General features: G+C 38.0%; 1 protein-coding gene across 2 annotated transcripts in view; it reads left to right on the top strand.

The window, feature by feature from the left end:
• Positions 1-15,274, top strand: part of MTFR1 (mitochondrial fission regulator 1) — a 77,287-nt gene that overhangs the window by 39,662 nt on the left and 22,351 nt on the right. The window contains exons 1-3 of one of the 2 annotated variants that reach the window (XM_066378965.1): positions 7,951-8,023; positions 8,897-8,930; positions 12,388-12,503. In XM_066378965.1, the coding sequence (XP_066235062.1) occupies positions 7,968-8,023; positions 8,897-8,930; positions 12,388-12,503 (206 nt within the window). In that variant the 5' untranslated portion in view covers positions 7,951-7,967. Of the gene's footprint in view, positions 1-5,415; positions 5,515-7,950; positions 8,024-8,896; positions 8,931-12,387; positions 12,504-15,274 lie in introns of those variants that run through there. The other variant, XM_066378964.1, reaches the window with a different exon arrangement.

The raw sequence follows: 15,274 nt of genomic DNA, 5'->3' as shown, positions 1-15,274 counted from the left end.
CAATCAATGAACAACTAAGGTGCCACAATGAACAATTGATGCTTCTCATCTTTCCCTTTCTATCTGTCTATCCCTCTCTCTCTCTCTCTGTTGCTGTTAAAAAATAAATAAAAAGTGGCCCTGGCCGGTTGGTTCAGTGGTAGAGCGTCGGCCTGGCGTGCAGAGGTCCCGGGTTCAATTCCCGGCCAGGGCACACAGGAGAAGCGCCCATTTGCTTCTCCACCCCTTCCCCTCTCCTTCCTCTCTGTCTCTCTCGTCCCCTCCCGCAGCCAAGGCTCCATTGGAGCAAAGATGGCCCGGGCGCTAGGGATGGCTCCTTGGCCACTGCCCCAGGCGCTAGAGTGGCTCTGGTCGCAACAGAGCGACGCCCCTGAGGGGCAGAGCATCGCCCCCTGGTGGGCAGAGCGTCGCCCCCTGGTGGGCGTGTCGGGTGGATCCTGGTTGGGCGCATGCGGGAGTCTGTCTGTCTCTCCCCGTTTCCAGCTTCAGAAAAATACAAAAAAAATAAAATTAAAATAAAAAAAATAAAAAGAAAAGATATAGACAAGGAACATAATTTGAATGTTATACTTTTTAATGTACTATTTTTAGTTTTTTGTTTTTGTTTTGGGTATTTTCATATCTTAAGAGAAAGTTGAACTTGGAAATCCCCCTAAATACCAATCCCCCTTTTCCCCAAAAGTTACATCTTTTTTCTTTGGAGATAAAAATCAAAGAACCAAATAAACTCACCTTTTTATAACTATATTATTTTGAGATTATTATCTTGAAGAGTAGCCATAAGAAAATGGTTTGTAAAGTGAATAGTGTTTTCATCTTTTTCAGTTGCATCTTTCTATGTTCTGGACTTCACCTAATGGAGCTCTACCACTTATTTATTATTAGTTACTATTTGGCTGCATAGGGTAGATGAACATTTTAGTACTGACACCAAAATAATTTATTTGGATTTCAGAAAGAAGTGAAACTTCTGTTATTTATGACTGCCCAAAGTGAAGCTATACCATTTATTTATTTGCAATTTTAGTAAGAAGTATAGTTTAGTGGAGAGAATGTATAGGTCCTAGACTCAGACAAACCTGAGTCTATTTTTTATCTTTGCCAGTTATTTTTTTTTAATCTATGAATTGCAAGTAAGAAGAACTATAGCAGAGTTAGCCTGTAGATGAAATGACAGTGTACGTAAAACACCCAGCACAGAGGCTTCTATCTAGCGTAGGTACATTTAAAAATGGTTAGTTTCTTATGGTTTTGCTCTGTCATCCTCCTGCCCCAAGTGAAGTGAATGTGACTAGTGCTGATTGAGGCCAAAATACAGGATTATGTTTCAGGAATAGATAACACACATTAGCTGTTTCGTTTATTTAGCTTTGTTCATTCTGAGCTGTAAAACAGACGCTTTTTGTCAAAGAATCGACCAGGTAAGAGAGTATTAACTTGCCCCCAATATTGTAATCATAGTTGCGGCCTCTTTCCACTATTAGCAGATGAACAAAATCATGTTTTTCTGTAACAAATAATCACCAACTTTTAATCAGTTAACTTGTTTTACACAGACTTTTCAGTTTTCTTCTAAGAAAAGCATTTTGCTCCTTTGGAGTTATTTTCTGCCATAGTGTCCAAGATCTCTTAGCCTGCTGTCAAAGAGTTAAAAAGGTATAGTCTATCAAGATTCCACCTTTGGGCATCTGAAAATAATAATAATAATTTAAAAACCTACCTTTTAGCTTTACCTTTCAGTGATAAATATGTATTTTCTCAGTGGTTTAATAGATAAGTGAACTTAATACTATGTTTGAAAGTATTCCAAGAGAAGAAACTACCTTCATTCTTTACATACTTTCTTTGCTTAAAAAAAAAATGTGCCGTGTGACCTGTGGTGACTCAGTGGATAAAACGTCTACCTGGAACGCTGAGGTCGCTAGTTCAAAACCCTGGGCTTGCCTGGTCAAGCACATATGGGAGTTGATGTTTCCTGTTCCTCCCCCTCTTTTCTCTCTTTCCCTCTCCCTCTCCCTCCCTCTCTCCCCCCTTTCTAAAATGAATAAAGTAAAAAAAAAAATTAAAAAATAATAAAAAATTTAAAAATGTGCAAGTGCCCTGGCCAGTGGTGCAATGGATAGTGTCATCTCAGGGGGTCCACAGGCTTGATTCCCAAGGGCACCCTGAGGTCACAAATTCAAGCCCCAGTCAGGGCACATATGAGAAGCAATCAGTGGGTACACAACTAAGTGGAACAGTGAGTAGATGTTTATCTCCCTCCCTCCCCCTGTGTGCTCTCTCTCCCCACTCTCTCCCCCTCTCCCCCTTACCTCCTCCCTTTTTTCTCCTCCCCCTTTCTCTCTCCTCCCCCTTTCTTCCCTTTCCCCTTCCTGTCCCCCTCCCTTTTTCTCTCTCCCGTCCCCTCTTTTCTCCCCTCTCTCTTCCTTTCTCTCTCTCTCTCTCAAAATAAAAAGTACAAGCTTTGATATCAGAGATTTGTTTTTGCCATTAGGCCAACTGGTGCTTATTAGTTTTTTTGTATTTTATTCTACACATCAGCACCACCATAATAACTATCACGATTGGCTTATTGTACCCAGTTCTTTTATATATATTATGTTTATTAGAACACTTTTTTTCCTAACAGATGAAGAACCAGAGTTTCAGAGTATTTAACTGACTTGATCAAAGTTACCTAATAAGTGGCAGAGCTGTAATATGAACCCAATTCTGATTCTAAAATCCTTCCTCGTTTTGGTATATTTAGCTACTTCTTATAAAATAAGGGGAAGAAGACTTAATATTTATTAAATACTCTCCTTATTTATAAGTAAACAGTCAGTCTTTGTTCATCTTCATGAAATACTCTCCTTATTTATAAGGAAACAGTCAGTCTTTGTTCATCTTCTCTGTGGAAGGCACCCGGTTTTCTTTCCTTCTTATATTAAAAGCAGATGTGAAGGTAATAGTTGAAACAGCCCTGAAGCATGAATAGCAAGGCATGCTTAAAGCCAGTAGAACAATTAGCTCCTGACCTTGGCAAATCCTTTCTAACTTTTTCTTTATGAAATTTTTGTCCTCTTCATCTCCAGTTAAGATCTTTGCTTACTATATAGAAGAACAGGAGATTCATTCTAGGCTATGTAGTTGTTACATTGTGATGCATAAATAGTGTTCTACTCCTATGTCTGGAGTTTTGACTTGTCGCTATATGGAAGACTTGAGAAAGACTGAAGGCTATAGATACTATTGCCCTGTGGATCTGTTTTTAAAAGATCAAGACCTACTACCATGTATAAAGTAAAAAGTTTAAGTACTGTTTTAGAACTACTTTCCCATATTTTATTTTTATATTATTTTTTACCTCTTATGTTAACTTGATAAAACCAGGATGCTTCCCATTGACCTTTAAGTGCGATGTTTTTCCTTCTCTTAGTCCTCATGTGTTATTAACACTATTCGTGTGATAATCCTCTGTGTGAACATTAATAGGCACAATCTGAGTGTCTGAACTAAATAAAGGTAATCCCTTTCTAAACATCCGAGTAACTTTGCTTCATATATCCTTTAATATTCATATTTCAATATTGATGTCTTCTTATCTTTCTACCGACCAGTTTTCAGTTTGTACCATCTTTTTAATTTATATATTTCTAAAACTAGGGTTATAGTTTTTGTTGTTTATAGTATCCAGTCATAGGTTATAGGAACCTTCCCAGGTAACAGTCAGTGAAACTTTGAACATGATGAAGAGAAAATTATGTAACAGCTGAGGCAGATGCCAGAAGTATTATATATATTCCTCCATGATCCTCACTTTAACTTATACTGTTATCCCTAAATTGGATTTGGTTGCTAAAATCTAAGAAGTCAGATCACTTCTGTGCTCGTTCTATGAATTGTACATACTTTTACAATGATATAAATGTCTACTTTGAGTTATCGGTTGGAGGCATCACTGTTTACAGTAACATTTATTGCTTGGTCATACTGTTTATATTAATTTCATTCTTTAAATTAGACTGTCCATGGAGTGACTTTAATAAAGGGGTCAGTATACATTGCTCAGAGTACATTTTAGCTGAGTTGGTACTATATATTTTGCTTTAGGATATAATTGAATGTTAAAGTTTAATGAATGAAGTATAATGGTCATATCAATCTTATTCTTTCTTTTAAGATTGCTTTTAATAGCATACTACCTCTCTTTACCTCCTCTTCTGTCTAGGCTTTCAAGTATAGCACTCAAAACGGATAGTTTTTCTCTTTAAGGAAAGAGCATATACTTGGGGAGAAGTTTCAAGGTACAATTTGTAATGGTTTAACATTCTACATGTGTGGTTTTTTGTTTGTTTGTTTGCTTTTTGCTCTGGGGGGGGTTGTTTTTGTTTTAATCATACCTTAATGTCCTCTGTGTATTATGACTTCATCTGGGAAATTTGGCTCATTAGGGCCACCACTAGCCCATTTAGTACCTTTATGTAAATTAAGAAAAAGGCATTGGCCTGACCTGTGGTGGTGCAGTAGATAAAGACCTGGAATGCTGAGGTCGCCGGTTCAAAACCCTGGGCTTGCCTGGTCAAGGCACATATGGGAGTTGATGCTTCCTGCTCCTCCCTTCTCTCTCTCTCTCTCTCTCTCTCTCATTCTCTCTCTCTCTCTCCCTCTCTCTCTCTCTCTCTCCCCTGTCTAAAATGAATAAAGTCTTAAAAAAAAAAAAGAAAGAAAAAGGCGTTGGGGACAAGGCCTCACAAGAAAATGCACTGCAACTGAACTTTGGCACCTCTTCACCCTTGGCCATGTGTTTTTGTGTAGCAAACAAAATTCATTACTCTACATGGTACAAATTCAGATTCTGATTCGGAATTGCTTTGAGAAGTCCATTATAACAAAAAGTAGTTCATAGTTTTTAAAATATTTATGTGTGCCTGGCCTGTGGTGGCGTAGTGAATAGAACGTCAACCTGGAACACTGAGATCACCAGTTCAGAGCCGCGGGCTTGCCTGGTCATGGCACATGCAACAAGCAAGCAATGAACAACTAAAATGAAGCAACTATGAGTCAGTACTTCTCACTCCACCTTTCTCTCCCCTCTCTCTGTAAAATCAATAAAATCTTTAAAAAAAATTATGTGTATATAAAATTCTAAAGCTAAAAATATAGTAGAATAAAATAGTGTTTTCTTTGCAGAATAATATGAAAACCTAATGAAAATAGCCTTTTTACTTCAAATATAGTAATATTTTATAATTACAATTTTTCAATAATTTCTAAATTGAGAAATGTTAGCTCATTTCCCAAAACAATTAGACATTCTGATCTCCTAATTAATGTGTCAGCATGTTATGCAATTAATGGTCCAGTGGTTTGTATTAACAGCATTATACATTATAAGCCAGGTAATTAAATTTTTGCTTTTTTCTGTTTTCTCAGGTACTTTGGTCTGGGAAGCCATATGGTTCATCTCGAAGTATCGTAAGGAAAATTGGTACCAATTTATCTCTAATCCAGTGTCCAAGAGTTCAGTTTCAGGTACTGTATATATCAAAATTTTGAATTAATGTGTGTACTGGGAATATAGGCAGAACAGCTTAAATAGTATTTTTTGAAACTTATTAATGCCACTATCAATAAAATAAAAGAGGATAAAAACCATAATAAAGTCTTTCTAATCTTAGTTCCTCTGCAAAGTTGATTATTCAGAGTCTTGAAGACATTTATCCTTCTTAAGAATACATTTGTGAGGATTTAGAAGCACGTAATAAGTCAAGAGTTTGTTAATTCCTGGGTGACCTCAAACGTAGGCCTATATTTCCTTAGAAGCTTCAGGTACCAACATTATTTCCTTTAGTTATTACACCTTCCTCTTTGGACAGCCACTGTGTTCCCCTAGTTTATTTTTAGATGTCTCTGTCCATGCCATGTAAGTTGCTTTTTCCATCTTTGGATTAAAGCTTAGCATTCATTATGGGAACTATTGGCCTTGGTAACAACAGTGTTAAGACAAAGAGGTAATTGTGGTTCTCTGAATGAGATGATAATCAAACCCTGAATTAGGAATACTTTTGAATACTCAGGTCTTACTATTCACTTCTAGCACCAAATCGGGGGCAACTCTACCTTTTGCTTGGAGATAAATTACTATTTTCTTGATTTGGGCTTTTTGTTCCTTATTGCTGTTAATAGTGTTTGATATGCCTCATATAGCTTTGTTCTTGTTCATTAATTCTATATAAGAGTTATACATAAAATGTTTTAATCCATTTAAGAATATAAAGTTCAGCAGATACCTAAACCAATTTAAAATAATAGATTAGCATGTAAAATGTGGAAGATACATTTAACTCATAATTCAGAACTTCCTCTGTGAGCTTATCTGTTATTATCATAAATTACTCTTCCTGGTAGAGAGAGGTAAAAAAAAATCTGTTCCTAAGTAAGTGGTAGCAATTCGTGTTTGTTCAGTTTGACTAACAGGCTACTCATCGTTGTGCTTATATTCCCTCTACAAATTGACTGCCAAACCTTTGTGCCTCAAATTAGAAATTGACAGATTAGAACGGTCTAAGGCAGGGGTCGGGAACCTTTTTGGCTGAGAGAGTCATGAACGCCACATATTTTAAAATGTAATTCCATGAGAGCCATACAACGACCCGTGTACATTACGCATTATCCAATAAAAATTTGGTGTCCTGGACGACAGCTGTGATTGGCTCCAGCCACCCGCAACCATGAACATGAGTGGTAGGAAATGAATGGATTGTAATACATGAGAATGTTTTATATTTTTAACGTTATTATTTTTTTATTAAAGATTTGTCTGCGAGCCAGATGCAGCCATCAAAAGAGCCACATCTGGCTCACGAGCCATAGGTTCCCGACCCCTGGTCTGAGTCATTTTCATCAAACTATAGGCTTTAAAAAATAATCAAAATGAATAAATCTGTGATAGTCTCTCCCACATAATTTCTGAGAGAATAGAGTTCATTTAGACACAAATAACTGATTGGCCAACTTCCTTCAAATAACTGTTGTGTTAATAAAACCTTAACTTTTTTTTTCTGGTTTGCTCAGTTCCATTAAAATCTTTTATCTATTTATCTACTTAAGCTAGAGAAGAACTTGCTTTAACATTTGTGTTCAGGTAGCTAGTAACATGTAACAGGACATGGATATAAGCCAGCATTTGGTAGCAACTCAAATCTACCTTGGCCGTCACTAGGCTGAAGTACTACAGTCAAGTACATTTCCTTGGAAGGATTCTCTTTCTCAGTGTCATTAGTCACTTAAAAGTGTATGAGCAAAATAAGACTATTAGATTTAGTACAGGAACCCTGGCCTAGTAACATCGTCTGAAGCACAGATTTAGTACAGGAGCTGCATTTGAAAAGAGATGGATTAACATAAAGGAGAGCAGTAAACTGAGAGAAATGTTGGTCACTTATGGAGGATAAAAGACTAGTTTATAGTAAGACTTTTACTTCCAGGCAGTTTTGTAGCATACTGAGTCTTTTCAAATTCAACATCAGTATTAAAGTGGGTATTTTAACTGTTACTTGGATTTAAAATCTGCTAGTTTTACACTGTATCTTCTAGTTTTTTTATACAGCTATCAGAAATATTAAAAATGTAGAGTCTTCAAAAATGTAAAGGGTACAGTTTAGAGTAATGAAATTGAAAATGCTGGCCTGACCTGTGGTGGCGCAGTGGGATAAAGCATCGACCTGGAACACTGAGGTTGCTGGTTCGAAACCCTGGGCTTGCCTGGTCAAGGCACATATGGGAGTTGATGCTTCCTGCTCCTCCCCTTTCTCTCTCTCTCTCTCTCTCTCGCTCTCTCTCCCTCTCCCCTCTCTAAAAATCAATAAATAAAATATTAAAAAAAAAAAAAAGAAATTGAAAATGCATTTTTGCTATTTTTATGGCTTATTTGGTGGGGGCGGTTGATTGATATGGAACGTGTTTGAACTGTCTAGGAGTGCAACATGAGTAAATACTACTACAGAAAGTCTGGAACTGGGAACCACAGTTGGATCCAAGGGTACTGTTTCTTACCTTCCTAGGTTATTTTGAGAGACACACATTTTCCTCTCTTGTCTCTCTGGTCCCTTTCCTTCTCCTCTTTTCTCCTCCCCCCCTCCGCCCAACCCCCTTTCTAGGAGTGTTATGAATAGAAAGCATTGCTATTCAGGAACATTAGTACCTGAGTCCCAGCTAGAATGTTTAATTGTTTCATCCGTCAGATTCGTGTTCTTGACACAGGTCTACCCCTGGCCTGCTAGTGTCACTAAAGGTCATTATCAAAATACAGAAATTCTAGTTTCAGTTTTCCTTACTATGATAGGAAAAGGAATAATTAAGTCTGTAAGAAAAAAAGCTAGAGATAATTGTTGCACTGTGTTGATTTTAAGAATACATGTTTTGTATTTGCCTATAAACAAATGGTATAAAATAGACTGAGTCTATTTACTATTATAGCCTTTTTGGCAAGAAACAGAGACCATCCTAGTACCAGTGGAATGACAAGTTCACATGATGATAAAGTTTCCTCTTTTAATATTTCATTCTAAGTATTTCAACTTTTGTACATAACTTTGTATTTTTATTTTATTAAGTGAATTAATTTCTTTGGTGTAGTTTTACACTATAGAGTATTTTAAATTATCTGAACTTACTTTAGTAAAATTCTCGAAATATAATTGAATTTTAGATGATTTAAGTTGAATTAAATGTTCAGTTGAACTACTTAAAATATAAAAATGTAATACTAATACTGAATTTTTGCTCTGAATGAAATGCTTTTCCACACTTTCTGAAAGGAATTTGGATACTTAAATTTTATAATACCCTTAATTAAAAAAGAGTCTGTTTCTTTCACTGGTTTGTTTTATTTTTTTCCTCTACTAAAAAATAGCCATGGTAGCAAAAGGACCTTGCTGGAACCTTCAGTAAGTTGGCCTTTTCTTTTTCAAACTTCCCATCGTGCATGTCACCATGCATGTCAGTAGTAGCATCTAAATGGTACTTCAGGAATTCCATATTGTCAGCCCCTGTGCCTGCACTGACTTCATCTTAACTGGCACTTTACTAATTGAGTTGTCCTTCCCATTCCATGCTTATGTTACTTAGTGAACATTTCAGCATCAACTGATACGGCCTTTTTTTTCTTTAATCTTTGCTAGTTATTAATGTATCTGAATAGAAGCCATAAGCATATACCCCAGGGACAAACCAGTGGATGATGGGGTTTATCAGCTCAGCAGGCTTCTCATGTGTGCCTTCGCCAGGGATCCAGCTGGCAACTGAACCAGCAACCTTGGGATCATGTAGGCGACCCCAACCTCAAGATGGCGACCTTGGCATCCAAGTCGATGCTCTATCCACTGAGCTACCACTGGTCAGGCAGCTCAGTAGGCTTTTGAAGCATATATCTACATGTTTAATGACATTTTAGCACTGTAAAAACTGCGTCTTGTGGCAATATTTGTATTTATTGTTTTGGTCAAGTTATATCCATTTTCAAGTGTATTAAAATCAGCCATCAGTATATTTTAAACTAATTCTATTTTACATTAGATCTCTAACAATTTTATGTTACTATAATTGCCACATCTTTTTCATAATAATATAGCTTATATGAGGAAATACCATTTACAACAGTTTGTACACTTTCATGTGATACCCTGATCATTTCATGAATAACATACTTGTCACAGTGTAATGACCACAGAGATATGTAATCTTGTATGGTCACTTACAATGTAGCCAACATCACATTGTTTTCCTGCATGAAAAGTTAACACTTAACAGAATATAATTTTAATAAAGTAGTTTAAAACAAATACTGTTTATAAGCAATAATTCTATTATAGAGCTATATGAGTAGAAAATCTTCTAAAATTGGAAAATCATAAAACCTAGAGTCTTAGATTAAATTCACATTAAAAAAAGCAGAAACTACTTTTATCATTTTCATGATTCATTTTGTAAAATAGACTTAATTATTTTTTAAAAATCAATGAACTTTGTTTCCGTAAACAAATTTAAATCATTGTATATCCAGATACAATTAATTATAAAAATTATAATCTAGTAATAGAGAACTGTTTTTGGTAATTTTAAAGTTTTTGTAATAAACTTTTCATGTTTAATATATATTACAGATATTAATTTGAGAGATGTTTGATCTCTATGTTGTAAAATACTATGAAAAGCTATCACAAAATGGGTTAACTTTTCTAAGTGCTTATTATTAAATTTAAATTTCATTTTTCAATTACATTTTACATCCAGTATTATTTTTTATTAGTTTTAGATGTGCACCATAGCAGTTATTACTTAAGTATCATTTTGCTTCCTTTTTTTTGGGGGGGGGGCTATTTTTCTGAAGTGGGAAACGGGGAGGCAGTCAGACAGACTCCTGCATGCGCCCGACCAGGATCCACCCGGCATGCCCACCAGGGGGCAATGCTCTGCTCATCTGGGGCGTTGCTCTGTTGCATCCAGAGCCATTCTAGCTCCTGAGGCAGAGGCCATAGAGCCATCCCCAGTGCCCGGGCCAACTTTGCTCCAATGGAGCCTTGGCTGCAGGAGGGGAAGAGAGAGACAGAGAGGAAGGAGAGGGGGAGGGATGGAGAAGCAGATGAGCGCTTCTCTTGTGTGCCTTGGCCAGGAATCGAACCCGGGACTCCTGCACACCAGGCCGACGCTCTACCACCGAGCCAACCGGCCAGGGCTACAGTTTTAGTAACTTAAAATCATGTTTGTTTGATAATCAGTTTATGGAAACAAGAAGAACATACATTTGCCTTTTTTTAAATGTTGCTTCACACATTTTTAAAATAAATCAATCGTACTCTGGGTGGTCAGGAGGCACGAGGACATACATGAACGTTCGTTCTACTCAAAGGGGTAAGGCATTTTATATACTTGATGTTCTTAGTTTATTATTGTTAAAATGTCAGGTTTTTAAAAATTTTTATTCAGTGAGAGGAGGGGAGGCAGAGAAATAGACTCCTGCATGCGCCCCTACTGAGATCCATCTAATAAGCCCACTAGGGGGTGATGCTCTGCCCATCTGGGGCACTGCTTCATTGCTCAGCAACTGAGCTTTTCTTAGCACCTGAGGCAGAGGCCATAGAGCCATCCTCAGTGCCTGGGGCCAACTCACCCCAATTGAGCCATTGATGGAGGAGGGGAAGAGAGAAAAAGAGAAGTGAGGGGTGGAAGGGTAGAGAAGCAGATGGAGGCTTCTCCTGTTTGCCCTGATTGGGAATCGAACCCAGGACATCCGCATGCCAGGCCGATGCTCTATCACTGAGCAAACCAGTCAGGGCCAAATGTCAGTTTTCTAATGCTGCTTTATTAAGTTGATAGTGTTAGGTAATTATATTACATAATGGGTATACATACCAGCAGCTGATATGTTAAAATTTTATTCATAATAAAGGTATTTTAAATTTATAACTTTACTAGCATTATGTGTTTGCCTGGTATGTTTTACATTTGAGGAAGAAGTATTTTAAATGTAGCTTCCAGGAGCTTGATCTGGCAATGATAATGTTAAGGTTCAAACAAAGCATGGGTACACATTAAGTAAATCTCTTTGGCCTTTTAGATTATTTTCTTCATCTAAAAAGTTATTTATTTATTTTTTGCTTAAACCTTATTCCATCTTATTTTTTAATTATTCATTGACCATCTGGCTCTGAGCCATTATACTATAATTTAAATATAATTCATTAAATTATATTTCTCTTGATTTTCAAGGTAAATTTCAGAACACTCATGCTTTTTCTTTGTTGTATTTATTTCTTTGTTGTAAAAATGTTTTGTTCCTTTGTGTATTTAAGCTTAGAGAATTCTGCTCTACTGCTAGGTTGGCATTAATATAGTACTCTTATATGAAAGTCAAGAAATTTAAGGATTTTTTTTGAAATTTAAGGATTTTTAAATTAAATGTATTTTCAACATTATAACAGCATATCTATAAATATCCATGTAAAAGTATTCCTAGATTTTGCACAGATTGGTCAGTTGTTTGTTCTTGTTCCTATACTTTTTTTTTAAACTAGATCTTTTCAAGAAAATTGATATTTTAATGCTTAAAATATAAAAATTTTCTTAGTGTTTTAGGATGACTAGCTTTTTTTTTTTTAAACCAGTCTCATTTGACCTGTAAATAAAAATTGAATAAAGTTAAATTATAGTTCAGAGATTGTCATACATTATTAGGTGACATATGACATAACTAATGGTCCCTTTCATGGGGACCTTTCATGGAAATATCAAAAACTACCCATATGTTTATAACACTAAAGCTGATGATTTTCATTTTGATTTTAAAAAGTTATATTCTAATATTTTGGTGCCAGATGACAAACTTCCCCTATTTGTAATGTACAGCTTACCAGCCCTGCCACAGAATGGAGCCCCAGTCATCCCGGAGAGGATTCAGTGGCATCTTTTGCCGACGTTGGATGGGTAGACCAGGAAGAAGGAGAATGCTCAACAAGACGAAGGTTAGTCTGGAAGCCTACAGAGCTGAGATATAGTCATTACCTTTGTGTAGTATTCCTTTTAACAGCTGAATTTGATCTCTAGTAACTGAGGTATTTTTTTTAGCAGTTTTCTTTACTGTTTATTTTAAATATGCAGCTAGTATTTATAAAGTTCCTAGAAACATATAACTACTATGTCCGTAAGAATTATAGAATTTTAGCAGCTGCTGAAATAACTTAGTTGGGAGAGTGTTAGACTGAAGAATTTCAGAATTCACCCTGACCTCTGGTGGCACAGTGGATAAAGCATTGACCGTGAATGCTGAGGTCACCAGTTCAAAATCCTGGTCTTGCCAGGTCAAGGCACATATGGGAGTTGATGCTTCCTGCTCCTCCTCCCTTCCTTCTCTCTCTCTCTCCCTCTCCCTTCTCTCTAAAATGAATAAAATCTTTTAAAAAGTTACAGAATTCCTTGCCTTTTAGAAGTTCTAATATGAGATACCAGAAAGAACTGTCATAAATATATTTATATTAGTATAATATTAAAATGGTCTTATTGGAGTAGAAAAATCAGTATGGATTAGGGAGTTTGTGTAATCACTAGAGAATGATTCCTAAAAATTCTGAGTAAAGGTGGGTTGTGATTCAAAGGCAGTAGTAATATGTAAGAGTTAGAGAGGTACTCCCAATTATTTGAAAGAACCTGAATAAATTATTACTATGCCTCGATCTAATAAACAGTTATTCAACTCTTCGTTCCTATTACGCATCAAGTATGCAGAGATAAAATAAAATATAGTTTCAGCCCTACCAGGCAGTGGCACAGTGGATAGAGCATTGGACTGGGATACAGAGGACCCAGGTTCGAAACCCTGAGGTCGCTGGTTTGAGTGTGGGCTCATCTGGCTTGAGCGTGGGATCATAGACATGACCCCAGGTTGCTGGCTTGAAGCCCAAGGTCACTGGTCACTCGCTCTGCTGTAGCCCCCTGGTCAAGGCATATATGAGAAAACAATCAATGAACAACTAAGGTGCTGCAACTAAGAATTGATGCTTCTCATCTCTCTTCCTTCCTATCTGTTTGTCCCTATTGGTCCCTCTCTCCAACTGTCAAAAAAAAATTTTATATATATATATGGTCTCAGCTTTCTAGGAATACTTGGTGTGCTAGAGGAAATCAATGATACTGATACTATAAAGTCTACTAAGTAAATACAGAAGGCTGCTGTAGATGAGAGGAGTTTGGCAAGGCTTCTCCAAGCAGGAGTTGTTAGAGCTGAGTGATAAGGTTGGTCAGAAGGAGCCAATTAAATAGGAAATCTGTATTCCAGGAAAAGTGAACAATATGTTTAAAGGTACTAATTAGGAGGCCACATGACATGTTTAGGGAACTTCAAATGGCTCAGTGAGGCTAGGGAGTAGCAGAGAAGTTTAAGCTGTACAGGATGATTACAAAATAGGTAGAGGTTTAAAGGTTATACGTGTTAGGCTAAAAATTTATAGACTTTTTCCTGAAAGCACTGTGTAGCTAGCCCTGGAAGATTTTTAAGCACTATAGCAGCGGTTCTCAACCTGTGGGTCGCGACCCCGGTGGGGGTCGAACGAGCAAAACACACAGGGTCCAAAGGCTTTAGGCGACCCCTGTGTTTTGGTCGTTTGACCCCTGCCGGGGTTGCGACCCACAGGTTGAGAACCACTGCACTATAGTATTATTATATCTGTATTTTAGTAAAATTCCCCTGCAAATAGTGTCTTTTATTTTTTCATTTTATTGACTCTCTGTGTTAGTTTTTGTGCATTAGATGAAACAGCCACCTCTCCCAGTGTTGAAGGAGTAGCCTTGTGTAGGAGATGAACCTTCTCATTCAACCCTGGCCTAGCCTTGGTTGTTCCTCAAACTTCTGTGATTGTCCAAGCAGCCTATTTTATTTTTAATAGTTCCCAATAGTTGAGGGTGAGCTAAGACTTGTCAGGGTTCTAAAGGGGAAGATCTTAGCACCTAGATTAAGGCCAAACCCTAAGGCAGCACTTTTTTTTTTTTTTTGTATTTTTCTGAAGTTGGAAATGGGGAGAGACAGTCAGACAGACTCCCGCATGCGCCCGACCGGGATCTACCCGGCATGCCCACCAGGGGCGACGCTCTGCCCACCAGGGGGCGATGCTCTGCCCCTCCGGGGCGTCGCTCTGCCGTGACCAGAGCCACTCTAGCGCCTGGGGCAGAGGCCAAGGAGCCATCCCCAGCGCCCGGGCCATCTTTGCTTCAATGGAGCCTTGGCTGCGGGAGGGGAAGAGAGAGACAGAGAGGAAGGAGGAGGGGGGGTGGAGAAGCAAATGGGCGCTTCTCCTATGTGCCCTGGCCGGGAATCGAACCCGGGTCCCCCGCACGCCAGGCCAACACTCTACCGCTGAGCCAACCGGCCAGGGCCTAAGGCAGCACTTCTAAAGTAGATAACTATGTACAATCTTGTGGGACCCCAAGTAGAAGCCCTGCTGGCCGCCAGAGCCAGACAATCTGTAAATATCCCTGGGTAGCAGTCACAGAAACTGGGGCTTCAGGTGAGTGTGGAAGCTTTCTAGGAGACACCGGTGAGCTGTGGTGAGACAAAGGGGGAGTGCAAAGATGCTGGCCTCCAGCCTGCATTCCCGTCAGAGCACTGTAGACCAGCCTGAAGTCTGCCACTCAGGTCAGAGCTCCAGGACAAGCACATATAGGCCTTTTTCACAGAACACGTGGGGGTGTAGTTCAGTCTGCTGTCACGTGATGGGAGGAATAGCCTGCCTAGAACTGTTTC

The sequence above is a fragment of the Saccopteryx leptura genome, chromosome 3, assembly GCF_036850995.1.
Source record: "Saccopteryx leptura isolate mSacLep1 chromosome 3, mSacLep1_pri_phased_curated, whole genome shotgun sequence".
Taxonomy (NCBI): domain Eukaryota; kingdom Metazoa; phylum Chordata; class Mammalia; order Chiroptera; family Emballonuridae; genus Saccopteryx; species Saccopteryx leptura.
The sequence above is the reverse complement of the archived record's forward strand: the minus strand, read 5'-3'. Positions and strand labels throughout refer to the sequence as shown.